The 27,349-nt window shown below is 35.4% G+C and overlaps 1 protein-coding gene across 5 annotated transcripts in view; it reads right to left on the bottom strand.

Annotated features, from left to right (window-relative positions):
• Positions 1-27,349, bottom strand: part of PIBF1 (progesterone immunomodulatory binding factor 1) — a 129,981-nt gene that overhangs the window by 82,651 nt on the left and 19,981 nt on the right. For all 5 annotated transcript variants that reach the window (XR_013925854.1, XM_080374404.1, XM_080374407.1 and 2 more), the window contains 4 exons: positions 25,394-25,502; positions 20,857-21,038; positions 16,426-16,551; positions 12,500-12,598 (listed from right to left, as the gene is read on the bottom strand). Coding sequence is in view for 4 of the 5 variants with exons in the window: in XM_080374404.1 (XP_080230530.1) it covers positions 12,500-12,598; positions 16,426-16,551; positions 20,857-21,038; positions 25,394-25,502 (516 nt within the window). In the remaining variant the exon portion in view is untranslated. The remainder of the gene's footprint in view (positions 1-12,499; positions 12,599-16,425; positions 16,552-20,856; positions 21,039-25,393; positions 25,503-27,349) is intronic.

Genomic DNA, 27,349 nt, shown 5'->3' with positions numbered 1-27,349 from the left:
GGTAACTCTTAGGAGAGTTACTGTAAGATAGCCAAGATAGCAAAATTTGAAGGAGCGTTGTATCTTCCTACCCTTCTATAGTTTCATTAACTAGATCTAATCCTTTGTATAATCGCAGCTGTAGACCTACATAATCTCAATGAACTTCTGTCAATCCAATCATGAAAGACAGAGGAGTCCATTTTAAAAACAGAAAAGCCGGGCGGGGGGAAGACAGCATATAAAGTATATACTCCACAATGAAAACATTCAATTTTATGACCAGTATTTGACAAATGCTTAAAGATTCTGCAATTGGAAGAGGACTTGTTAAAAATGATGGTAAAGCATAAAAGCTGAAAAATCCATGAAACTGTGAAGAGTATATGCTGAACTCATTTAACTCAGAAAAGACAGATGGGACTCATCTTACCTAGTTTCAGATGTTTACAACATGGGTATCTACATCTAAGCTTGTCATGTAGCCTCCCTTTATAAGTCAATAGAAAGAAACAAATACCTTACAGACATGATTTAATCCCAACACAGGCATTTAAAGTTAGACAAAACTGATGCCAGCCAAAGTGAAAGCCATACTGAAATCCATTTTACATTTACTTATTTTTCTCAGAAACTAATGTTTGAACTCATCTAAAATCTAACAGTACATTACATTAAAAAAATGCTTCAAAAAGAACAAAAATTTCTGAAACAATGGTATGAATGAAACAGATCTCTGAAAATGGATGTTCAAGGGGTTTCAGTGTTAGAACTGTAGTACGTTCACCTATTGAACTGTAACGTTCAATATTACAGTTAGAACTGTAGTATGTTCAATCATAGTATGTTCACCTCACATATGGCACACGTGAACAAAATGCATGCCAAATAAGTTGTTACCATCAACAAGATTTACAGTTTCCACCTCTGCCAATAGTTATACAGAAGTAACTGGATGGGCAGAATGGAAGAAACGGACTCTGCCACCATTCCCAACACATTGCCTTCCACTCATTCCATCTCTTCGTGCAACTGTTTTGCCTTTGCCTGGCTTAGACCACTCTTCCAGAGACAAAGGCAGGCAAACTGCACTATATATTCTACTCTCAGATGAATCCCTCTCACCAAAGTTTTCATGACTGCTGTCTCTATTACCTCTTTTTTTATTCACATTATGCCTTTTCCCACTCCTCATCTTTATTACCTTTCCTCTTTTGCCTACGATCAATCTTCTGCAAGTTTCACAACTTAGACATAATAGGAGAACAATTTATTTGTATTTGTCTGAAAAATAAAATAATTAAGACTCTCAATCCCTAAACTAACTTCTACCCCTCCTTTTTTCCATTTTTCCTTGATGAAAAGTTAACATATTTAAGACCAACTGGGGGGAGGGGGAGCAGAAGGAGTTTTAAATAGGCTTCCTTCATATGTTATAATACACAACTAATGGAAAAGAGATTCCAGGAAGTCTTTAATTTAAAGACTTAGTTATCCAGGTTTTGAATGTTTTCCCCATCACCTTCTGAGTCTAATAAAAAGCTAAAGAATTTTTTCAGGGTTGTAATTACAGTAAGAACTTTCTGATAACATGGTGTTACATTGTGGACAACATACAGATGGGTAAAATTGGAACAGAGAATAATCACGGACTTGCAAAGTTATCCCTACCATGCATCTTAAACTTACCAGACAAATGCTGCCAACAATCGGAAAAAAAATCAAGGTGGTATTCAAATCTGGACTGTAGAAATGTGAGTACGTCTAAGCGTAGGTATCAACATGTAAGCAAAATATCTAAGGTTCCATTATAACAAATGTCCCAGATGCCAGGAAGTCACGACAAGGAAGTTAAAGTAAGAAATATTCTTTAAGTAAGAGATAAACTGTCTCACAAATTGAACACCGGTGATTATGTGTTGGGTTTTTTTGGTTTTGTTGTTGGTTGTTATTTGTTAAAAAAATGTAAGTATGCCTGGTCTGCGTCCCTCATTTTCCTCCCACTCCACCCCCATTACGCATAAGTCCCTTTTAATCATACAGTTTGTCTTTAGTTCTTTACTAATACTTTAACTGTCAAGGTAACATACTAGGAAACAGATTAAAGTGTGGAATGGCATATATAACCATAAACAATATCATATTAAAACAGAGATGGCTCTATATTTATTTTGAAGGAGTTGTAAAATTGAAAAATTATAAAATAAAATATAATGACATTTTGCAATATTTAGATCCTATACCTGAAGAAGACAATCACTTGCCTGGCTAAAATACTCAATTTACCACACTTTGCCTGTAAACCTTAAGGCTTTTTCGCAGAAGTATTCTCCCTATTTTACAAGATGGTTAAACTAAAACATACTAAAGGTAAAAACACCACACAAAATACAAATAAGATCTCTGTAAATGCTTTTCAGCTTATCACAAAGGACACTTCTGCATTCTGAAAGGCCTATTCACAGTAATCATGTTAGTAAAATATTCTTTGGAAACTGTTTCTAAAACTGGATGTAACATTCATTTACATGTATCTGCCAAGTTTTTAAATGTTTTAGAAGCTAAACTAAAACATGTTCAAAATGACTCATTGTGGTACCAGAATATGTACTGTAGGAAATAAGAACTCATTTACAAGTGGGAGAAATACACTCACACTTCATCTGTGGGAATTCACTAGACTTCCCTTCCAGTAAACATTATATTTTAAAATAATCATGGAAAATATGTTTCTTTTAACTGAAGTTTATGAAAAGATTTAGACAGCTGGCATAACAAAAGAGACTTACAAAGATAAATGTAAAAACTCTCTTAAAAAATAATTCATAAATAATTCTGCCAAAAGATATCAATTTAGCAATAAAAAAGGTTGCAATTATTTTTGCTTACTGTAATGGTAAAACTAAAACTGTTTAATACAGTTGCTCTGTATAAACAGATAACCATTTAAGACAAAGGACAAAAGGATAATTTGATTATTTTACGAAGTAAGAGAACGTAGCCGAGGGAGAGCCCTGGCAGGCAAACAAATAACCATAAGGTAGCTCTTTTCCAACACGCACCATGTCAATTACTTTCTCTTCATCTGTAAATTTCAATAATGCAAGTACCTTGCAGCAAATGCACTGCTTCAAGAAGTTTTCTTTCTTTGAAAAGAGGCATTCATCTGGCACCAAGAAAATAAACCTGAGATTTACCCCATGTATCTATGTGTATAGAATACTTTGAAAAAAGCCCAGAACTTTGACGTAACACAGAAATTGGACCCAGATTTCATAACCTGTGACTGGGAACAGTGTGTCATAAGGGACAAATCTAAAACCAAAAAACTAGCCTCACTAGCTTCTAAAAGGCACACCGCCTGTAAAAACAAAAACAGCCTAGATGAACATGCAACAGACGAAAAAGACACAGTATTTTCTCACCTGGTTTTAGGTCTAAAAATCTTAGAATTAAGGTATCAATTGAGGCTTCTCTCCACCTAATTCTGGGCATTTCACAGGGGCACAGGATTACATCAGTCACACTGTGGTCATCCTCTACTGTTTAAAGAAACAGTCTATATTGAGTATACTCAGATTCAAGAGTCAGTTAATTGCCTGAAGTGAGGGGCATATGAAGACAAGAGAAGCACTAGGGTTTCTAATTACTTTCACCTACTTATAGTACCATTTTGCACCAACAAAACTTTATCCCCTTCCCATAGGGTTTTCAATGGGACAAATTCTTCTCCTCTCTACAGCCCACAATCAATTCTAGTGACGCCAGCAATGTATCCAAGGTAAAATGGGAAAATGTAGCTTTCTGAAGCATCTGGAAACTTATGATCCATATTATATTTCTGGAAAAGAAAAGGTTAAGATCTCAGAGAAATCAGAGCAAACATTAAGCAAAATTTCAGAAGGGATGAATCAATGCACTTATATATCTGTTTAGCCATGGCAATGAACACTTTCCATGAAACAATTAGCATATCCATATAAACAATTCCAGATGGCAAGTTCCACATCAAAGATTAATCTAGATTACATACATATGCATTCCGTAGTATTTATGTTAAAATACCAGCCAAGAGCTGCAGCATTTTGACAATACAGCCAGTATTTAAATTTTAGAAGATATACACAGATAGGCTTATAAGTGCAAGTGTGTACATTTACATTTTATGTATATATTATGAAATCTAATATTTTAGGAAAAGACTAAATGACTGATAGGTATAAACATTTTACATAATGCCCGGGCTTCATCTCAAAGGAACCTAAATGATGTTTCTAATACACTTACTTCTACAAGTGCTCTGCCATTTGATAGAAAAAGTTTACTTCCCTTTAAGAGAAAGTTTAAGTTATGCTGCCTATACGATTATTTATTCCGTGGGTGAGAAGCTGGCATAAGCTATGGCAATTTTTTTGCTTCTAGAGTACCTAGAAGGGGCATATACACACAATCCTTACCCTCTTCATACTTCATGAAGGCAGTCTGCAGGTGGCCTGCACAACTTCGTTTTCAGTTGTCAACATTAGTTTCCTTTTCAAGTACAAAAATCTGCTGTTAAACAGGGCTTACAAGAAAAGGTTGGGCAGTGCATGTTCATGTGAGCAACATGTATTTATGTATTCTGTCTAGTGGTAAGACCTATAGAAGATCTTTATTGCTTGTAGTAATTGTCGCTTGATTCACCCTTTCATATGCACCCTTCCATTCCATCTCTGTTGGGTTTCTTCATTTCCTAGGTTCTCTGTCCTTACTGCCTCTCATCACACTCCTACCACAAATCCTCTCACTAATCACCAGCTACCATCAGCAGCAGCCCAGCATATCCACTTCCATGCAACACTTCCCTCAGAGGCCCATCCAGAACAAACATTCCCATCTCACTTCGGCCTTGCTAAAGTTCTGTTTGTAAGTAACTTTAAATATAAACCCAGCTCACACCTATAGGCTCACTGATATAAATAACTCAAAGTAGTACTACCCTTTTGGTGTCCCCATGATTCAAATGTCATACCGCATCTAAGAGCCACTATGCCTATATGATGTTTGGTAAAAATGCTGCTATCATCACATTACTACCCTACAGCTATTCAAGGATCAAGGTATTCCTTAGCAAGCTCTGAACTCTGGTTAACTATGCATTGAACATTAATTGCATGTTCATTTGCTGGTTTCACAGAATATTCTTACGAATTACCCAGACAGTCATATAAGTAGACAGAATTGTGCCTTTAGATCATTTAGCTAGGAACACAAACAGCTGTAAAAATTATCTAAATAGCTTTGCAATGAGTAAACTAAAGGACACGTCCTTCCCACTATCCAATATGTGATGGAACAGTTCAGTGCTGAAGGCACGTAGTTTCAAAGAAAATTTACTGGTCTCCCTGAATGTAAACAACTCTCTAAGCCAACCTTGACAAAGTCTGGGATACATTCTTGAGGAAAGCTTGCCTAGAAACAAGACCATACACAAGGGAAGTCAGCACTCCAACCCTGGTCTTCCCATTCTCTTCTCATCAAGGCACTGGTCACCAGACAAGGCAATCTCATGATGGCAGAAAACAGCAAACAGGCTGCCAAGGACTTGCATGATTGTTCCATCAGTTATGAACGGTGGTTTCATCAGTTGTGAGCACTACATATAAGTATCATATGTCGCTCTCTTTTGGGAAGTCCTCAGTATGATGAAGATTAATTAGGCATTAGACTAAGGCAAACAGCTTGTGGCTTATGGCCTAAAAGTACCTTGGCTCACTGATGTACATTGTTTTGGTAGCATGTTCATGAACACAGTATGACAGTCCTTCATTTATTCATTTACAAACGGACTAGCTACTACCCTCAATTCCAGAACAATATGTTACCATTTTCCTTAATCAGGAGAGTGAGTTACATGAAACAGGTATCACCACCGTGCAAGCGAGGACCAGTCTGAGAACAGCAGAGCTAGGCTTACAGTTATACCTAACATTTTCTCAACATTTTGAATGTGACAAGCTCTGGGCAAAACTCAGCCCAAAGCACACACTCATAAATATTAGTCTTCATGACTAACATTTCAGAGTTTCCCATGAGTTTACCATGAGGTCTGTAAGATTACAAAGCTGTAACTTCCTTCTCAAATCACTTAAACACCTATTTGGACAGAGTGTTCTCCAACAGTTTGTTTTCCAGATATGAGTAGCATCACATCCCTTTCCAGAGGCTAAGCAGAATGTAACCACAGACTCTGAATGTAATCGCAGAAAACAATTACTATAAAAAGAAAAATGTTTTGGTTTTATTAGGCTGAAATATAGTATTACATAAATAGCCATCATTTGAATATTAGAATTTTTGTACAGCCATACAGAAAATACAATATCCCTGTTCTGAAAAATTTAGCTTTTGAATAGGCATTACAATACACAGTTTTGGTAGACATATGCAGCTCACAATCTCTGCATGTATTTACAGCTATGCTGTGATTTCTGTGTTCTTCTGTATTCTAAGAATCATGTACTTGGAGTTTCCTATAAACCGGTTCGTTTCTCATCTGCCATTGCAGTGTTAATGTCTTGGGTCACCTAATGCTGCTAGGGGCTTCACACACAAATCATCATCCTTGTGTCACAGAATGCCTCTTTGGAGGAATTTATAACTGCTTTCAAATTTGTTCTCAAAGGACATGATACATTTTCAACCTTTCCAGTCTAACAAAAAACCTAAGGACTTAAAGAAAATATTTACTTTTAGGTACTTAGTGTAATAGCCATCACATAATTTTAACATTTTGCCTTTACTAATCTTAATGTTTTAAGATTAAGGCATTTTGGCTAGCAGGAAATGAACAGGTAAAAAGGGAATTTCAAGGCTTAAGGGAAATCTTTATGATATGAGGATATGTTCACATTAAAACTTTCCCCAAGCATCCTTCAGAGGCTAATAATATTTTGTGAGAATTATTTCTTCAGAGCTGGGGAGGAACTGAAATAAAGAAATTTCTAGAGCTATAAATATAATTATTGAACATTCATTGCACAGTAAGAGAGCAAACTTCAAAGTTTGCTCCAGATGTAATGAAGCTGACAAAGGTCAGTCATCAGACTAATATCATTTCTATAAGCCTTGACATTGATAATTCTACAACACCAAGACAGTTACAGTTATGAGGTGACTGGTTACAGCTTAAAGCACTCATTCTGGAAGAAAACTATCTTGGCTAACAATGTAAAATTTTGAGATCTTTATGAGGGAACAACGAAAGACAACGAGGCATACCCTAGCAAATGTGCAGTCTTCCTAACACTACTACTTGTCTATTTGATCAAATCAGTTAATTAGGTATTCTCCTTCTGTTTATTAAAATGCAGTTTAGAATCATCCATTAAGATGTAAACTCCAAATAAACATAACCTCAGAAGAACAGGGAAAAAAAAAAAAAAAAAAGAGTCGGAGCCTCCCTAGTCATTTCAGTGGAAATATAGGATACATAGAATTGTTTTGTTATGGATTTCAGTGATGCTTCTACAGCTTGGAAACAAACTAGACCAGTCACCTAGGAAATGGACTTTTTTCCCTGCTTCTCCATCATTCTATCACTCCTGGTCCCTTTCCTGCCTTCCCTGCATCAATTGTGAACTTCCAAGAGCGTGTCTTTCAGCAATTTCCATGACACTCATGGAATTTTACCCTTTTAGCTATACTTTGTACTTAAGTTCTTCATCAGGAGAACAAGATGAAGGTAGTTTTTATGGGAAATGTGTAGTAGTTACTTTGGCAATGGCTGAACTCTAGACAAGGTCTAACACTGACAGTAAAGGGCTCAGCTTTATTCTGATAGAAATCCTAAGCATTATCATAATTACACATATGTATCATACTATAGAAGTCATAAATGAATACAGAAGCAGCAAGTTATTATTATTTTAAAAGTATTTTAGAAAAAACTAATGAAGTTAATTGAAATTGAAGATTTAAAGTGGTAATTTTTGAGACCTATATAGCTCTTCAAGGGACAAAGCACCTAATATACAAAAGTAGCAGCCACGTCTAGGGAGTAAAAGGCTATGACAGTAATTTTTAATATAGGGTTACGGCAAAGAAATATTCAGTATGGATCTTCTTTTTATCCATTATTTAAATCCTCGCTTTATATAAATATTCTTGAAGAGAGAATAGGCTATTATTGAAATATTAGCAATAAGTCCAGCACACAAATACATTGACTTAATTTTTACTTTAGAATCCTGCCACTGCGGTCAGCAACATCTGTATTATAAAAACATGTTATTAGAAGGGGCAAATAATTAATTTTAATGTTTCTATTAACAATTAACATATAATGTAATAAATTCTAATTGAATAATGAGATTCCTGCATAATCAGCAGAGATTCCAAATGTGAAGTGGAACATTTATTTATTCAGTAAATTTATCCAATTATCTTCTCATCTAAGACAGCCCTTTAGGTTTGTCTGCAATTAGTAATATACAGGGATCTTAATTTCATCTAATTTAAACACTCATTTTATGAACAGGATTGATCACTTCTCTGTCACCTACAAAGTTTAAGACAAATGACTAAAAATCAAATAGCATTAATCTCACATCTAGATTTAATTATAAAAAGCACCACAATTACAAAGAACAAAGAAAACAGGGGTAAAAAGACAGACTAAAATTATAAAGATTAACAGATAGACTAAAAGAAGTCTCCAAAATATATACACAGCTTGCAGCTGACTGGAAAGAAATTAAATAGGTAAAGACGAACATACACAGAAGTTTTTGCATACTTTTTTTAACCTATGAAGCACAAACAATTGCTAATAAGAAATGTCAGTGAGTTTTATTCTATTTTGCTTTTTATTTTAGAAGGGCATTTCTAAATAGAAACACTAAAAATACTCCTAAAGATATTTTTACCTGTAGCAGACTGTCCACTAAAAACCTAATAGTTTTAAATACCTGAGTTATATACATCAATCTAGAAATGTTTGAATAATAACCAAAAATACTTTGAAATCTTCATAGAACAAACCTAAGGCTCTTAAATATTTTTTCGTTGCCATCATCCTGACTTTACTCAACCCAACTATAAAAACATTGTTTAAAAATGCCCTTTCATCATCTGTGCATATTCAAATAGGATAAAAAGAGTACATATTTAAAAATATCCTGTAACCTCTTAGACAAATGCAGGAATTTGAACCTCCCATTAGCTTTTACAAAGCTTTACTAAGTTTTTTTTTTTATAAATAGCACCCACTGCAAAGTTGAAGGATTAGTATTGCCATAACACAATCTTCTTGAATACTCTTTTTCTGTTTAGTACATACCTATTTTGTTTCTTCTAATTTTTCTACACCTCTCATTTTCTCATTACAAAAATAGGAAAAGAAAAATCACCTTGAGTACATTGTGAATGGCAATCAACTGCAACAGAGTACGATTTTTTTTTTGTCACTAAGGAAAGTAAAATTTTGTAAGTTCACACTATCTATGGATTTCCCTTGTGTTCCCGGTAATTCTGGAATTTTAAACCCAGCTTCCACTAATAGACTAAGCTGTAGATTCCTGAAAAAAGACATTAAACTCCTTAAGTTCTAAATGAAGTGAACAATCAAAGCCAAGGGATGGCTATTGTAGGCACCCCCTAAGGTGAAGTGCTCTTTTAGGAGTTCATCCCAAATTAGACCTTAGAGTCCACTTTGAACAAAGGAATCACTTCAGTTCTATGTTGCACCTTACATGAACAAGAAAATTTAAGCAGCAGGAAAAGAATGATATAAAACCAGGATGTATTTGTTCTACTTTTTGGTGCTGTTCTTTTGTTGTTGTTTTGTTGGGTTGGATTTTTGTTTTCAAGGATAAGGGAGTAACAGATTAACAGTCAATAGTCTAAAAATAACACTTCAGGAATATTCAAGAGAAAGAAAAGTTGGAACATATTTAGTATGTACACTTTACTATGTAATAAATGATGGAGAAGTTATGGAATTGTTCTCATCATTCAACCCCTAGACACTTCCAACTGAGGTAATAGACTTTTGAAATTAGAAAAATAAGTCTTAGTCAAATTACCAGCAGTTTAAAACAAAGTGAAAATGTTTCCATTTGGTCATAATTTTTTTTAGAATATGTGTGACATTGACCACAGCTTAATCCAAAACAACAAATCAGTTAAGTTTTTTTCATTGTCACGAGAAAATGAAACATGGATTCTCACACAGAATTTAGAGCTATATAATAGCAAAGAAAGAAACAAAATTTATACCCAAATGTCATAGTGATCTACTCAGAGGTTGAAAGTGTAGATTTTCTCAATATAACCCTTTCATTAATATTATCATTTTCATATTTTCTTGGCATTTGTAAACAGCTGTTTAAAAAAAAGCTATCACAAACATCAGTAAGAAAAATGATAATAACTGCACTTGACTAGAAAATTGGGTATTAGTTACACTGCTGATCACAAGACTTGCCAGGGGCTTTATTTAACTACCATTCAGGCCAGTCAGCATTCCACATGCTTCTGAAGCTTTCAAACATGTTTGTTTATATAGATTATGATACCAGTGGTAACTACGATGAGTCACCTTGTTTTCATTAAGTAGAACTAGCTGTTATAAACACTTAAATATAGAATCTAACACCACAGGTATTCCTTTTTATCTTAGGGGTTTCCGGTGACATTAGAAAATCTCTTTGTTCCAAAGAACTGCCACATGTCAGTCCACAGTAAATTCAGAATTTGGGGTCTTTTAACTTCAGGTGTTTATTCCATCTTATCATGCCAGTCTGTTGCCTTGCAGTTCAATTACATAGATAATTTGGAATGCATAAAAAGTCAACTGTACTGTGGTTAGAAGTGAGGTAGTTTTCAAGAGACACACTTACATGTTAAAGAAGGGAAGCACAGGTTTTCCATTTTCCCAAACAGAATTTTTTTTCACTGAAAAGCATAATCTTCTGAGGAATAATCTGCTTCTTTGAACTCCAAAAAACAGTATTAATCAATGAGGAAAGCAGAGTTCTACTTAATTGGAAAGCTTATCACCAGAAAAAGCTACCATCTACCCAGGAGGGCAGACGCATAAATGTATTAAATAAGATGACAACAAATGACGTATTAGTAACTTTCCTTTTTTTCCCCCCTCTAAAGCTTGTATATTAAAATCTTCTTCTTACATTTCTGATCGCAGGGGAACTTCCCTCCTCAAAAAAAGCCACAATATGAAAAAAATGACAAGTTATATGAGTAGGAATACAGCAGAAAAGTATTTTCTCCATTTTTTAAGTTTAAAAATAAATATAGTAAGAATTATAAACTTGATACTTTCACTAAAAACGAGAAAGCGCATACTCAAATTGTCATATGCCAAACCGATTTTCTAGAAGAGCTTCCAGTTAGATATTAACTACCCACATGCCATAGTAAGCCTTATCACAGTGAAAGGTAGGAGTCTCATCAGCAACAAACCCAAGGTTGACTCACATTATTAGCATTTCATTTTGACTTAGATCAGTTTTGAACAAAATTTCCTGGTTGTCCCCACTTAACCACCTTTGATTACCACATTTTGGTTTGCATTGTGAAGCCATCATCTCAGTTTGCTAACTGAATTCCTTTCTGAGAATCCAAGAACATCTACAATGCATTCTAACCACTGAAAGGCATTCAGCACCCTTGGGCCCATTCAGCCTGAACCAGAAGTAATCTGAAGTCAAACCCCTGAAACTCAGCACGCATATCAAGTCCTCTGACTCACCTCTTCTGCTCTAGAACTACCTGTATTGTTTCACACCACTAGTTAGCAATGACGTTCTTTCAGTCCTTAGGCAATGCTACTCCTTCAGTAACACCACCACTGCAATTTAGGAGTTATACATAAAAATCAAAAGCTTTAATTAATTTGTGGCTATGCTTAAGTTAACAACTTTTTAACAGATTACTACTTATAATTAGAAACAGGATAATAAGACTGCTTGTAAACAGGCAGAAAATCAGTCAGTTTCCTTCTCCGTATGAATAGTACATATAGAATAGTACATTTGTATAGACACTATATTTTAAACATGGCATGAAAGACTGAGAAGAGACAGCAGTAAGAAATGAAACACAGCAAGTGTAACTGTTCATGACTACTGCTCTCTATACACAGTTTACAAAAACTATTAATTGAAGTCAACATACAAGAATTTTCTACTTTCAACTAAAGAAAAAACCCAACAGAACAGGTTTGGAGTTTGACCATTACTACTGTACAGTATGAAATCCACATTCTTGTTATGAGATGCATAATTATATTTGCTTGTCTTTGCAGAATGGTAGGAGAAGAATCAAACTTACATATTGTTACTGCACTGGTAACAGCAAAAATTACTACTAGAAGTAAATCTGTAACTTCATTTAAACAAAATGTTTGTAATTCAATTTATAAGCAGAAAGCCAAAGTAGTCATTCCTCCGACCTAAAACTCCTGAAATATATAGTTATACCTTTAGATTTTTCTATATGCAGTTTGAAAGATACTTACTGTTCTAATAGTTGATCGTATTTCCTTAAAGCATCCTTTTCAGCAATAACTGCTCTTTCTTTTTCAGCAACAGCATTATCTCTTGCTTCTCTCAGATTTCTGAAGGAAACAAAAGTTATTCTGTCAAGCATCATGTTAGGAAAGACTGCTTTACTTCATGACTTACTACAGACTGATCTTAACTTCAATACCACCTTCTTCAGTTCTCATAGAGTGATAAAGGGGTTCGTCTATCTGTATTCCTATTCATCACAGAGGCTTTACTTCAGATTACTTTCATATATACCAGCAGTTTCCAGTTCTGAAATTTTAAAAACAATGACCAAGCCACCTATTTATATGTAGAAACATATGAATAATTCTAGAATAGTAGAACCATAAATTGCTTTTTTTTTTTGTATGAATTAAATAAATTCCAATAATTTTGCTTGGTACTTCACTAATAGCTAGGAGAATGCTGTCCTCCTAGCTGATATGATTCACAACTTTTATGATAGAGCAGGAAAAGTTTAGCTAGGGATAGAAATCCTACTTCCACATACAAACTAACTGGCTAATTAGCCTGAACATAGGTTATTGCATATCATTGCTGTCTCATTCTGGGTTCTGTTGCTGGCATCATTTTTGATCTGCATAGAACCATAAAACAAACACAAAAATTTTATTGCAATTAATCTATACTTTTTCAAATTTTTAACCATGAATCAGTCAAGACTTGCAAACTACCTGATTATTATTTCACTGACACAAACGAGAATAGTATGATATGAAGAATGCTACATAATTTGTGTTAAAAAATTACATAGGTATTAACAGTCTGTTAATCTGTAGTCTGCCTGTAGCGTAACACAGCAATAAACTAAATGGAAGTACTGCTCAAGGAGTGCTTATAAACTGTATCTCCATTATTTAGTGCAACACAGTAACCACCAATTTGCAAAGTGAACACTGGTTGTTGAGCACCAGACACCTATGTTCTGACTGTTCTTGAGGATTTTACTTCACTCCTGGTTTGTTCCTTTGACTTGAACACTCACTAGCATTTGGAATATATTAGATGATCTTAAAGACTCCTTTCAATTCTGTTTCATCTGAAGGGGATCCTGTTCATGCCCTACAAATGTGGGCACAATACCACAAATCCAAGCACAAACTGTTACGCAAGCAAAACCAGGGCAAGCAGCAATGACTAGGGGATTTCACTTCAAAGTCACATTCTTCATCTGAACTAACCTATTAATGTAAATGCAACCAAGCTCTTCCCTCTGAAGTTGTTTCTCCCCTGCTCCCCCCTAGGAGTTTTTCAACCTTAAGCAAAGTGAAATTACAGTTTCAGGCAAATTTTGAGGAAAAGAGAAAAGTCAAGATAATAGCAGCAAATGGAAAATTATTAAGCCCACATAATGTTATCCTAGGTCATTTTAGCCACACTAAAGGTATATAATTTTTGGATGAAAGACTTTTCTGGACTAAGGAAATGGTACTTTTCTGAACTCAAAGTAATTCATATGAATAGGAAATAGTTACTTACAAAGAATCAACATCAGAATTATGCAACAGTTAACTGGCTATGAGAGAAAGATAACAAAATTTTCTCTAAAAACTGAGTTACTGGGCTACAGAATTTACCAATGAAATTCAGGGACTTATCTTGAGAGTAGATTCTTTAAAACTAACTCATACCAAACTATAAGAACATGGCAATTAGTGTTGTTAACCGCATTAAGATCAAACATATTATGTCTCAGAATAGGAGTGCAATGTTGTATCCTTAAGACTAGAGTAACAGAAGTAGGATAAAAATAAAATGGTAGGAGATATACTCGTTTAGAGAATAAACTATTTTGCTTATCTGAACAACTAATCAAGTGAAAATGCAATAGAAGGAAAAAAGATACATGAGGTGCTACTTAACCAACCAGATAATAATCACAGATGTGATTTAACAAGCATTTTAACAGAGCTAGGAACCATATTAGCAACACTGCCAGTTTTCAGATTGTGTGACTGCAATTTTAAAAAAGGTAAACCACCTATACAATGGCTTCACATACAGGCCATATGGACCATCAGGTATCTAGCAAGTCTAACATACAAATGAAAGTACCCTTCTAAAATGGGACAGAAATACTACCTACAGATTCACGAACACGTATGGGGAAAAAAAAAAAGGTGGGATGAGCAGAGGAGAAGCAGAAGCACAAGGATATCTATATTAGTTTTTGAAATAAACCACTTAATAACTGCCATTTATTGCACTTCAGTTTACACCTCAAAACTATTCTAGATTGCACAAATTGGATTCCAGCCAGATTGAACCAAGTCAGAAGATGTGCCCAGGGAGAGCATCTAACGTGCTCAAAGCTACTAAATTGTGTTTGATCTATGGGAACAGACTACAGCTAACTCAAAGTCCAACCTCATGCAGATATTCACATGCTCTGTGAATTCATTCATGCTTGCTAATGCAAATACAGCCAATGCTTACTACAACCAAACAAGTGAAACTGATCCCAAATAAATTTAAGAATGAAAGCATTATCTTTTTATTGGTGTGTGTTCCCACCTCCACATTTTAGCTTCTTGAACTGACTCATCCAAGTGTAAAATAAGAGCCATTAAATTCAAAGGAAACATCAAGCCCATCAGGCTTGGCAAAATGCTAGGGAGTAAGAGCAACTGAGTATTACATTAGTTTAGCTGTAATACCATTCCATGCTTTGAGCCTGAAGATGAAAACAGGATCTTAGCTTTATTTTCAGTCACAATCAGCATCTCATCAGATCACACGAATTTACTGCAAACTGCTTTGCCCACTATTTAGAGTTTCATTTGTTTTCCTGTTGAGAGGCACCTCAGTCTGGGAAGTACTGTCTCACGGTGGAATTATTTAGCATTTCATAAAAAGAGCATACGTTAAAAATCCTCTTTATGCAAAATAAGAAATCAAATCTAAATTGCTTCTGAAATGTAAATCCTTATTTCAGTGAGGAACCAAACTTCCGTAAATTGGTTCCAGATACAAATTAAATATATTTCACTAGCTTTCTCAATGACACACAGATCCTTGTAAAATCTCCAGAAGAGTGGAGGTTTACCTTGTAATTAAAAATAAATGTGTATACAGGAAGTGGTGTATATGCATGTGTGTGTATATATTTTACTCACACTTACAAAACTACACAATGATGTAATTTTTTTAAAATCAGAACCTTTCAGTTGACTGGAAGACAGACAGCAAGAGTCATGTTCTTTTTTCACTCTTCTGAGTGGTAACAAAACTACCTGTCAGAGGAACAGATGCTGATGCCACAAATGTCTTTTTACTACAGTCATTTCCTGCTCTACACAAGACACTTTCAGGACATTTACAGGGAAGTTATAATGAATTATTAAGCACTGGTCCCATTTTAAAGAAATAAAAGGGGCAAAAAACAAGCTCAAAAAATATCCAGCACCAAAAGTCCAAACCCTTATATGTACCTAACACTGCATGTAACTCCATGGAATTCAACAAGATGACACACATACAAAATCAATATGCACGTCTTTGCAGGACTAGGATCTTCTTCAAAAGGGAATTTTATAATAATTTACACGAAATCAGTATTTTTTTGAATCAATACTGTAAACAATCTCAAATAGATTTATTTTAGATAGGCATAAGTTTTATTGGTTTCCCTTCATTTTTTCTGCTTTACTTTCTGCATCAACACCACCTCTTCTGGTTTCCTGGCAGTTTCAAGATTACCTCTATTCCACGACAAGTAAACCAACACATTTTGTATTAACTAACTAACACTATACATCTAAACAAACTTTGAACCACTAATGTTTATCTAGGAGTCAACTAGGATTATAACTAAGCACAAAACAGTACTTGGCCATTTTTGCCCTAATTAGGTTACTGCCTGCATCTTATCTACCTGTTTTCACGTTCATACATCTCTTTTGAAGTGCTTCTTAGTTGCTCCATTTCTTGATTTGTTTTCAATCTTATTTTTTCCAACTCTTCCTGCAGTCTCTTTTCATATTCTGTTTTATAGTGATCTCTGGAACAAACAAATACACAACATGGGAACTTAAAATTAATAACACTGGCCAAAATATCAAAACTTCAGGTACAGCTGTACAAGTAGAGCAGAGAGCTTCCTGATTTTACATTCTGTTTTAATACTTATTCATTTTCCTCCCAAATTGCTTGAAATACATATTAGCTTATTTGTCATACAAACTGAGTAAAAACCAATAGGAATAAATAATATTTAATTGGGAATAAATAAAAGCTTTCTGCATCCTGTTTATTTTTTTAAAAAGTAATTTGACATTGGTTAATGATGCAACATTATGCTTAACATTCTTCCAAAAATTCTTTGTCAGTCTCTACATGAGTGTTTATATTCATTAACTGCTTAAAAATAAAAAAATAATAATTAATTTCCTCACTTTACAAACTTTTATAGCTTCTCCATCACTGGATAAGGGTTGGTTAACTTGCTAACTTACAATACTGCAATGCTACTACAAGACTTTGTTGTATACTATTTGCACCTCAAACGAGCAAAAAACATCACAAGCAACACTGAAGATTACATGCTGTGGAGATTTGTGAAGTCAGAAAAAAATTCTAAGATTTGGGAATTTATCCTGTCAATGTGACATACAAATTAATTAATTAAAATACACTTGTAAGTTTTTAAGCAGCAGATATCAGAATATTCCAGGATAAAATAATTTAATTTTAGAGTAATATTGACATGTTTTTACAACTTTGAAGCCCATGACAGATCGCAGGGAAACCCATGAAGAATTTCTCCTACAAAACCATAAAAAAAGGTTTATCTTGTAAGTACTTAACAGCTAAGGAATGTTAAAATTTTATAGCATCTAGTTAATGTTCAAGAATAATCAATCAGCAATGAAGCAACTGATAGAAAATACATGTTTGGAAATAAAACCACATTTATGAAGAAATATGCATTTACAAGCCTTTTAAGTTTTAGATTTCTTCTGATTTCAAACTGTGATAGCCCATAATTTTTAGAAATCGCTACTTGAGCTGGTTAAACACTCCTCCATGTTAAGTAAAAGCTCCAAAATATTTAAATGTCAGAATGCTTGCTATACAAGTTTCCCTGTTTTCTTTTTATTGAGACACTGAATTTCAGCTGACCTTTCAAGGCAAAAGTAAATTTATCCCCTCTCCTTCCTCGATCGCACCACACTACAGCAAAATACTTTATGAAGATCTTTGATACAATGAAAAGTTTATTATAACCCCCCCCCCCCAAACATTAGAAACATCTGATATTCTTTATGTGTTATAGGGCTCAATATGTAGGAAAAAAAAAGAAAAAAAAGAATGCTAATGATCAGGACCTCAGGATACAACTCTTATGTGCAGAATCAATGAGCAATACCATTTTCTTGGTACTTAGACAATTTGCTAAAATATTCTGTCATAGCAGAAATTACACCTTCCCTCCCATAGCAAGACTGCTGAAAGTCAGGAAGGTTCACTGAAAAACGTAGAAGAATGTGGAAAAGTTTTGAACACCCACAGTGATGTCACCAGAAGACAGTTTGAAGTGACACCTTATCTTTATTACAATGACTAAAATAAATAAATTGTGGAGTAAAGGGTATATTCCCAGTATATGTTGACTGCTCTTCCAATGCCTTTTAATAAACACCAACTGAGTTGCTGCTGAAGCAAAGGACGATCCTTTGTGATTTTTATTCCTGACTTGCTGTTATGGTCTTCTGCTTAAGCAGCAATTAAAAATGTGTTTGCCTTACTAAGTTGTTTTGTCTTCTTCAGGCTGCAGGCTTTAATGAGCTTCTTTCCAGGCCTACTATTTGTAAGGCTTTATATTGTGAATAAACTAAACATGATCTGATCCTCTCAATGCAATGAGGGATTGTGTTTTAAGATTGAACATATAAAGGGAAATAATTTTTGTTGGTCCGTGCTTACACATAGATTCCAAAGAACTGTAGCTATGAGCTTCTGCCATTCATCTTGGCACAATCTCAACCTATTTTGAAGTGTGTCTTAGTAGGTACAGTTTCCTCCTGCTTTATTTTTGTACCTCTCTAATTTATCTAACAAATAAATAGGATTCTGTAGAGCTCTCTATAAGAAACCTAACACAGATATGATGAATGGTTTAAATTGGGATGCAGTCTTGGAAGATGCACACAAAGTGTGTACACATGTGTGGGAAAATGTAAAGAAGGGACAGCTTCTGCAATATCGCATATGACATTTTAAATCACTTCACAAAAGTATTCTACTACCCCCATTTTACAAGAGAAATCTTATATTAACATTTTTACATTTTACATTATGAAGTGACATATTCAAAGTTCATCAGCAGGTCAGCAGTGAAACCTTGAATAAAACCTAGGCTGCCCAAGGTGCAGTGCAGTGCTACACATGCTGCTCCGTACACTACACCGTCTTCTCTGCTATGATGCATTGTCCGTGCATAAGACAATAATGGTCACTAGAGGAGAGAAGACATACCTGCACTATTCATTGCAGTTAATATCTGTCCTATGAAAATTAGCATCATGAAGGGGTTCTCCAATACCAATGATGTCAAGAGAGAGATTTGATAACAGTACAGAATCCCAGTGACAATATCAAGATCTCTAAAGGCAAAGTAAGAGTCACAGAATTTCTCTTTTGTTGGTATCAAAATGCAAGAGACAGAGACCTCTGATATTCCAGAGGACAGTGAAGCAGGCTTGCACAGTATCCCAAGCTGTGGTAGAGGCAGGCTACATATGTCTCTTTCTAGGTTCCTCAAATAAAGACACCTCTGTAAAAGCACCTCTGCGTCATTATTACAGGATAAGGACTCACAGTGGTTTTCTAGAAATAGAAATCTAGCTACAAGAGTGACTGCTTACAAGCACATTTCTAGAGGAAGTCTGTCTAGACCTATGTGATTTTTTAAAACCCCATTTAATGGCAAGTCCTAAACATGTATTTAAAATGCAGAAGTTCCATGTGAGCATAGTTCCGAGATATATATGAAAACAAATTTTAAAAAGTTTAAGTGGCTGCATTGAAAGGAAAAATAGTATTAAAACCCCTTCTGATATGGGATGGAACTCCATAGCTGATAATTTCAGTAAAGTGCTCTTCTATTTCCATTTATATAACAATTTGTCTTTTAGTTGTATTACAGGGGAGTCATATTAGCACACTATCTTAGTTGTACAAGGACACAAGATTTATAGATGCTGTTTGCAGTTCCATCTTCTTGATTCAAACGGGAGGCAGCTGAAGAGAAGCTGAACCTACTTCATACTCTAAGTTTATTCATTCAATCCAAAGCTGTTTTTGTAAAGGACACTAATAACCAAAAAATGTTTTTGTGTTCATTATTGAAGTATACACATGCAAATATTTGATGTAATTTTGGGATATATATTGAAATTATATTTGTTGGAATCTAGATGTAGGAAAGTAACATGAACTAGATAAATTTTTCTTATTCAGAATTCAAGTTAAATGTGGTTTGAAATTGAATGATGCTTTTAGTCATATAATTTAGTTTTAGGTAGTCCTATGAGGAACAGGGAGTTGGACTCAATGCTTCTTATTGGTCACTTCCAACTTGAGATACTCTATGATTCTATGAAATTTTCTAACATAGTATTACATACGTAGCAAGATATGTAGCTGAATAGCATAGTGTTTCCTGTGCCACACCCCATATGTGTATCTATACCAATTCAAATAGCATAAGAATTTGAAACTATTTACCACTGTGTCAAGCACACAATGATCAACCTATTTCTCAAGGCTACATTTAAATAATCTGTATTCAAACCTGAAGTATGAAAGACTGATAGCTCTAATACCTGATACGAAACATACTATGTCCCATTTTAAAGATTTGTAAAAATTAAATATATTTTATTTTGCAGTAATCCTTCAGATTGTTTTTCAAATACCCGTTTTCAATAAAGGTCATTTGGGGGGTGGGGGACAGGGAGGGGGGGCCAGCGGGGAAGGAAGATATGTAACATATGCACTTTAAAGAGTTTTTGTCTCTTGTAATTTACTAGTTACATCCATAACCTTCTATATACACCTAAGAGAATACTTGCTTTAAACTTTCAATGCTGACTCTTCACTACTTTGGTCTTACATCACAAGTTTAAAAAAATATTTCCTGATACACACTAAGACCTCAAAAAAATGTTCTGTTGCTAGTTACGGAAATATGGTCTAGCTTCCTGAAAGTTAATATTTCTAATTAAACAGGATTTGTGCAAGAAACAAGGCAAAACAGTTAAATAACTTGTCTACTGATAGAAGTGAACACACAATAACTTACCTAGATGCAACATATTTTTCATACATTTCCTCCCTAGCTCTTTTAGTATCCTCTAGCTGAATCTGAAGTCTTTCAAGACGATCTTCTTCATGAGCACGGCGAACACTGAGCTCCATGTTCTGGTGATTAAGATAATCTTTATCCTTTTGCAATAAGCTGAGGGATTGTTGTGTGGTTGCCAGCTATAAAAGGCATTAAAAAGAACACTTCAACATGAACTTCAAGATAAGTATTTAACCTATGTACACATATAAGTGTTTTCATTTTATCTCTTCTGTGAAATCACCTGAACCAAAAACCCCTATGTAACACGTTTAGTATGAGTAAGGTGGTGAAGCTTTATGCTGAAAAAGATTAAGAAGATTATAAATTTTAAGCATTTTCATTATTTATTTCTGGTAGCTGGAACCTGAAAAAAGAGATAAAGTGTCCCTTAACCTTCCGCAGTATTCAAATAGCCAATATCCAAATGAAATATTGAACAGTGATAGTACTGAATACTACTACATCAGAAATACCAATGTCAAGTCTTGGTGCCAATCTCTCATCATTTCTCAGAGTGTTACTGGCTACAACACTCTGAGAAACAGAAATGAAAAGTTTAAGGGCACCAGAGATTATTGCTCTGAAAAGAAATGGTAAAACTGCTAGTTCTGGGACTGAAGTATACCATGACTGCTGTGGACAAGGTAATGTTCCAGACCAGCATCAAGAGTTCTTATTTTAACTTCCATTGCTATACAGAAGGCTGAACTGATGCCAAATTAGAGACATGAGTATCTTGTGAGTCTCTGTGACAGCCTTCCCAATTACCAGAGCAGTCAATTCTACTACTCCAAGAACATCATGATGTGGAAGAGAGTAGTTTCCATCTATTCGAGGTGAACACTGTCACACAACAGCCGCAGAGCATAATGGCACGGGTGCAGTGGCCCAACCCCTTACCCATGACAGCAAAACACAGCTTTATCAGCTTAAATAATTTTGCATTTTTGAGCTCCTGAGGCCATCATGTGCCAAGTTCAAAGAAGATAAATTAATAACTTATCAATAATATGTCCCCCAAAGCTATAAAGACATCGTATACATTCAGCCCTCCTGAGTCATAAAAGGACTAAAGGTTACTTAAAGGAGATATGAGAGTCAAAGACACGGAGCAACCAGTTAAATAGCTGAGAATTCATAAAATAAATAAATAAATACATAAATACATAAATAAAAGCTCTTGGAGGTGTGCTTCTCTCCATCTGCCCGCTTGCTGAGCACCACAGAGGGTGAGGTATAACTGCCTGTCCTATACTTTGTTTTATTTAAGAAAAAAACATATCTGTCCGCCCTCTCTCTCTCTTAACAGGTTATATGTATATCTACAGTGAACACAGACATGGTTTACTACATGAAGAGAACTAGGAGTTACTACCCCTCCAACTCTTCCTCCCCCAGAATAAATACTATGTAAAGACTTGTGCTCTTCCAATCCAGATCTGGTGATACTGTATCTACATAACACAAAGATCTCCTGGAAGGTCTAAGGATGTCTGAGCAATCATACAGTTGAAGTTGGCATTTTAGTTTGAAGTAGTGCTACTTTTATTCCCTCTTAGATTAATTTAGTATAAAGCTAATGAAAAAAGCCATTGCTGCTGGTACACCATAGTACTTGCTGTGTACATACAAACTTGATGTACATGACAATACTTTTTTTGGCCATTGTTATATGCTGAGAACAAACCTGCATTTTCATGTCCTCTTACAATGCTAGAACATTGATTAATGAATAACCTAACGAAGCCTTCAGACTTACCTAAAAGAGAAGAATATAAAAGATATTTTCTAATAGAAACTCAGTTTCTTCCCTAGTGTTTCTGAGAATCAATATGGATAACTGTGAAATTAGACAGGTGAATGCTGTCTTAAAGTGGTAGTTATAGCCAATATTTTATCAGTAATGTTGTTATATAGAGAGACAATCTCCCCTGAATTCTCTCAGACATAGTCTCATTTACTCAGCTGTCGAAATGGTAACACACAAAGATCCTCCATTTGATTCTCCCCTGGATTAGTGCAGAAGTCAAGAGCAACCTTCCCAGGCAGCACCCCTTTCATATCACACTAAGAAAATAAATTCAAAAATTAATTCAAAACAGCCAATTGATTATTACTCTATTTCTTTTGATGTTTCCTGGAAAGATTTCCATACAGAAACACTGCTTAAAAAAAAAGTCTTATTTTAGCATCAAAGTTGCACTAAGCTACAAACCATTTCATAATCAGTCAAGAATGATCTAAACTGATAAAAATTCTTGAGATTCAGTAAAAGCTTCTTCTCCCTCCCAAAAAGCTGTTGCAAAGTTACAACTACATCAGATGAAGGGAAAAATCCCTTAATGATTCCAATAGTTTTGGATGATTCTATCCTAACTAGATTATTTAAGGTGAATAATTAATCCTGGAGGATCACTGAAGCAATCCTCCCTTTGAAAAATTTAGATGCAGAAATAATGAAAACGGATATTGAGTTATGGTAGCCTGTACTGCTATAAGCCATCAAAAGTCCTACAGATCAAGGCAGGGGACCTGGAAACATTCTCTACATATGTTTCTCTTTGAGTCCCTTGACCCAAAAAGTTATCATACATGCCCAGTAGAGGAGCCACCACTGAACACAATTTGTGACTCTTGGATGAATGAATTACTGAACAGAGAAGCAGCAAGGGATGTTTCTCTGGACCTGACAGGCCTCTGGCTCTTGGAATGTCTTCAGAGCAGCAGAAAAACATTCCCCTGTGCAATACCAGGGCTACCAGAATGGCAATGACTGAGATCTGACTGAAGTGACTGACCTAACTGCATCAGAGCTTGTCAGAAACCTAACAAAGATGAGAACCCCTCTGTGCCTGAAGAGGTGTTTCAAAGACTAATGGAGACACATTCAAGAAAAAACAGTCTATCTATCTAGTATATAGTCCCGCCCAAAAGGGAAGCAGCACTGGAGTTCCTCTTGTCAATATGCAGTATCACAGAAATAAGAGGTCTGGAACAGCAGTTTCTTCCTGACATGGAACTAACTTCTATAAAGATGAAGTGAAGGAAACTTTGAGCAACTGAACAATTATTTTACTAGAGAGTCACAAAGAAGAAAAACTATGTATTCTACTGATGTCAAGAAAAAACATATACAACAAAACATAAGCCATACAGCAGCTCTTCCCTGCTGTCACTGTTGGTCAAAAAAAGCTAAAGCAAGTTATAACTAGTTTTGCAGTTTTTGAGGGATAGAGCATACTCACAGCATTCAGCCTTCACTGGTAAATTTTGCCCTTGGGCCTCCCAGTTTCCTGAGCTTATTGGCAGAGTTTGGAAGGCTGAAGCAAAGGAAGAATAAGCTAAGAAAATGGCATGTACATAATGTGCCTAGGGAAAAACTGAAAGCATTTGACCAATGTTGAGGGAGATAGCCAACACTGTTGTGAATTTGGCCAGCTGTCTGAAGGATCACAGCAACTGAGCAAGGTTTCTGATGACCAGAATCCACCTCCAAGAAGTAGGACCCAGGGAACCATGGGCTGGTAAATCTAATCTCGGTTCCTGCAAAGATTATGAAGCAAATCCTCTGAAAGACATATCCATGCATATGGAGGAAAAGGTGACTGGAAACAACCAGCATGGATTTATCAAGACCAAACTGTGCCTAACAGTCTCACAAGAAATTTGGCTCTATGGATTGTGGGGATGGCTGTCCACGTAATTTACATGGACTTTTGCATGGCTTTCAGCCATCTCCCATAACATCTTTACGGGAAAATTTGCAAAATATGGATTGGACAGGCAAGTATCAGTTGAACTGAACATGAGCCAGAAGTGTGCAGCAAAGCAGGTCAAGTGCCCACTAGGCTGTATTGGCAAGAAAGGTTGAAGAAAATTATTATTACCCTATGTTCAGTACTTGTGAGACTGTATTTGGTATGCTATGTCCAGTTCTGCATTCCTCATACAGATGTACATTAACATACTGGATCAAGACCAGAAGAGCTCTACCAAGATGGTCATGGACTGCAGGACATAATGTACAAGAGGTTGAGAGAAACAGGTTTTTTTTCATCCTTTGGAAGAGAAAGCTGGGTGGGGAAAATCTTATCATCTTCACCTATCAAACTGGAATGCACAGAAAGAACCAGACTCTTGAAAGTGCATAGTGACAGGACAAGAGGCAACAGAAAAGCAGGTGCAACAACTCTGATTAGATTTTATAAAAACTTTCACAAAGACAGTAGACAAACACTACAACAGATTGTCCAGAAAGGTTGTGGAATCTCCACCCTTGGAAATAGTCAAAAAATTGACAAAGCCCTAAGCAACCCAACATAAGCTGGTTTTGCACTGCATAGGATGGTTGGACCAGCTAGTCTCCTGAGGACCATTCTAACCTTATTATCCCATGATCCTACAGGTGATCCTGACAGACTTGATTAGACAAAGAATCAAATTCCTGAGGTGAAGAAATAGACAATTACTGAAATAAGAACTTCACATTTACCTCTTTGGATAAGTCATTTCTTTCTTTAGCTTGTGCTTTGTGTGACACCTCTAATATTTCATATTTTCTTCTGAGTTCTGACAATTCATGCTCAAATAGATCACGTTCACTGTTAAAATAAAGTGAAACTATTAGTTGCATAAAGTGTAATGAACAAGATTCCTGTGCATTTGTAATTTCTCAGCCTTTTTTCAGTTCATGACCTGATTTCTTCCAACCAGTCACTTACAGGGCAATTAGTGACAATCTTACCTTTTTTAGTTATTAACACCTGCAACAGTATCTTATTATATGAAAGAATGTTCTTAATTTCTAAGTATTTAAAAAAATAATCCTAAATTATAATACAATAAACCTGAATTCCCATCCTAGATTATTTTATACTCCTCTGATTGTTCTTTGGTATAACTTTGGGCTATAAATGTCTCCTCTTAGCAATGAGTCATAAGTACCTTGTCCATCCCTTTATCTTTATCAAGCTTTTAATGCTATTTCCCATGACAGTCTCTTGAGACTTGCAGATATTAAAGTCTGATGAAAGAGTAAAGCAACTTCATTCCCATCTTCCTAATCAAACAGAAAGCAACTCATACTTGTTCTTAGTTGCTACTCTCCCTTGTATACAGTCCCTTGATACCAGAGAGGGTTGTACTACTCTTCTCACGTTTAAAATATACATGACACAGCTGCAAAAATTACATTGATGTTCTGAATAAGAGTGCTTTCCATATGCACAAAGAAGTAGCTCTATGTCTCTATGTGTCAGAATAGTAAAATGAATGAGACAGTATAGGCTTGCGGTTTGGAAAAAAAAGCTAAACAGTTTTATATTAAGTATAGCATAGCTTTTAAACTGAGATAACTCTTAGTACACCAGAACTAGAAGATCTGACATTTTTAAAGGCAGAAATGAGCCTGGAAGTCATTAACTTCTGCAATGCTCCCAAATACCTTCATGTGGTCAAGCCAACAGTGCTCTCCCCTCCCCTTTGCCTGTGCCTACCCAGATGAATACAACCTACTCACTCATAGTTTTGGCACGTTCATTCATGCCTTTTTCAACTGAAGACTATTTTTAATGTACACTGTTAAACACTGGGGCCATTCACATGAACATTATTACAATCCATTTATTAAGATGCAGTTGCACATGGGAAGCAAACCATAGCATCAATCCATCCTATTTGCAGCAAGCTTCCAGGTAGATTCCAAGGTTTTATAGCTGTGAACAGTTATCCAAAAGACAGACTCTCTTTCAAATGACTTAGTGGCAAAATCATTTGTGTCAGTAACTGTGCCCGAGTTCATCCAGTATGAACAACTAAGGAGCTGACAGGGTGTTTTCTATTCATAATCCCCATTTTTTAGTCTGTTCCCCATAAAATATGCTGAAGGCCAGGTTTCTTAAACTTGCAAGCACACTGAAAAAGCCATTTGGGAGCTGGACTGTGAAGTATATGTCTTTGAGTTTATTTATAAGAAGTCCATTTACATTGTTTCAGAATTGTTTACAAGATGGGCATTCGAAGCATAGACTAGAACTGAAAAAGCTGTATTTTAAAAATGAAGAGATAGTGGATCTTCCTGAAGTTAAACCAATTCCTAAAGTAATCTTAAGATTCTCTGACAAAGAGTTCTCATAACAGCCCTTTCAAATTTATGGTTACAAGGATTATCTTAAGTTGTATATATAATTCTTAAGGTCCTACCTTCTTAATTCACTGTGTAGGCACCACACAATAGAGCACAGGACCTTTTGTTAAGTCATTGCTTTTAAACTAGGGGGTGCTTTTAAACTGGTGGAGGGGGGAAGAGTACTTGTTCTAAGGTGCTTGGCATCAACAGCTCCTACTTCTTTAGTTGCAATGAGACTGGTAGGCTCTTCTGAAAACACAGTAAATCTATAAATATAAACTTCTAGGAAAATAACTTGATGCATCGCATTTCAAAATGTTC

The sequence above is a fragment of the Falco punctatus genome, assembly GCF_963210335.1.
Source record: "Falco punctatus genome assembly, chromosome: 2".
NCBI classification, from domain to species: Eukaryota; Metazoa; Chordata; class Aves; order Falconiformes; family Falconidae; genus Falco; species Falco punctatus.
The sequence above is the reverse complement of the archived record's forward strand: the minus strand, read 5'-3'. Positions and strand labels throughout refer to the sequence as shown.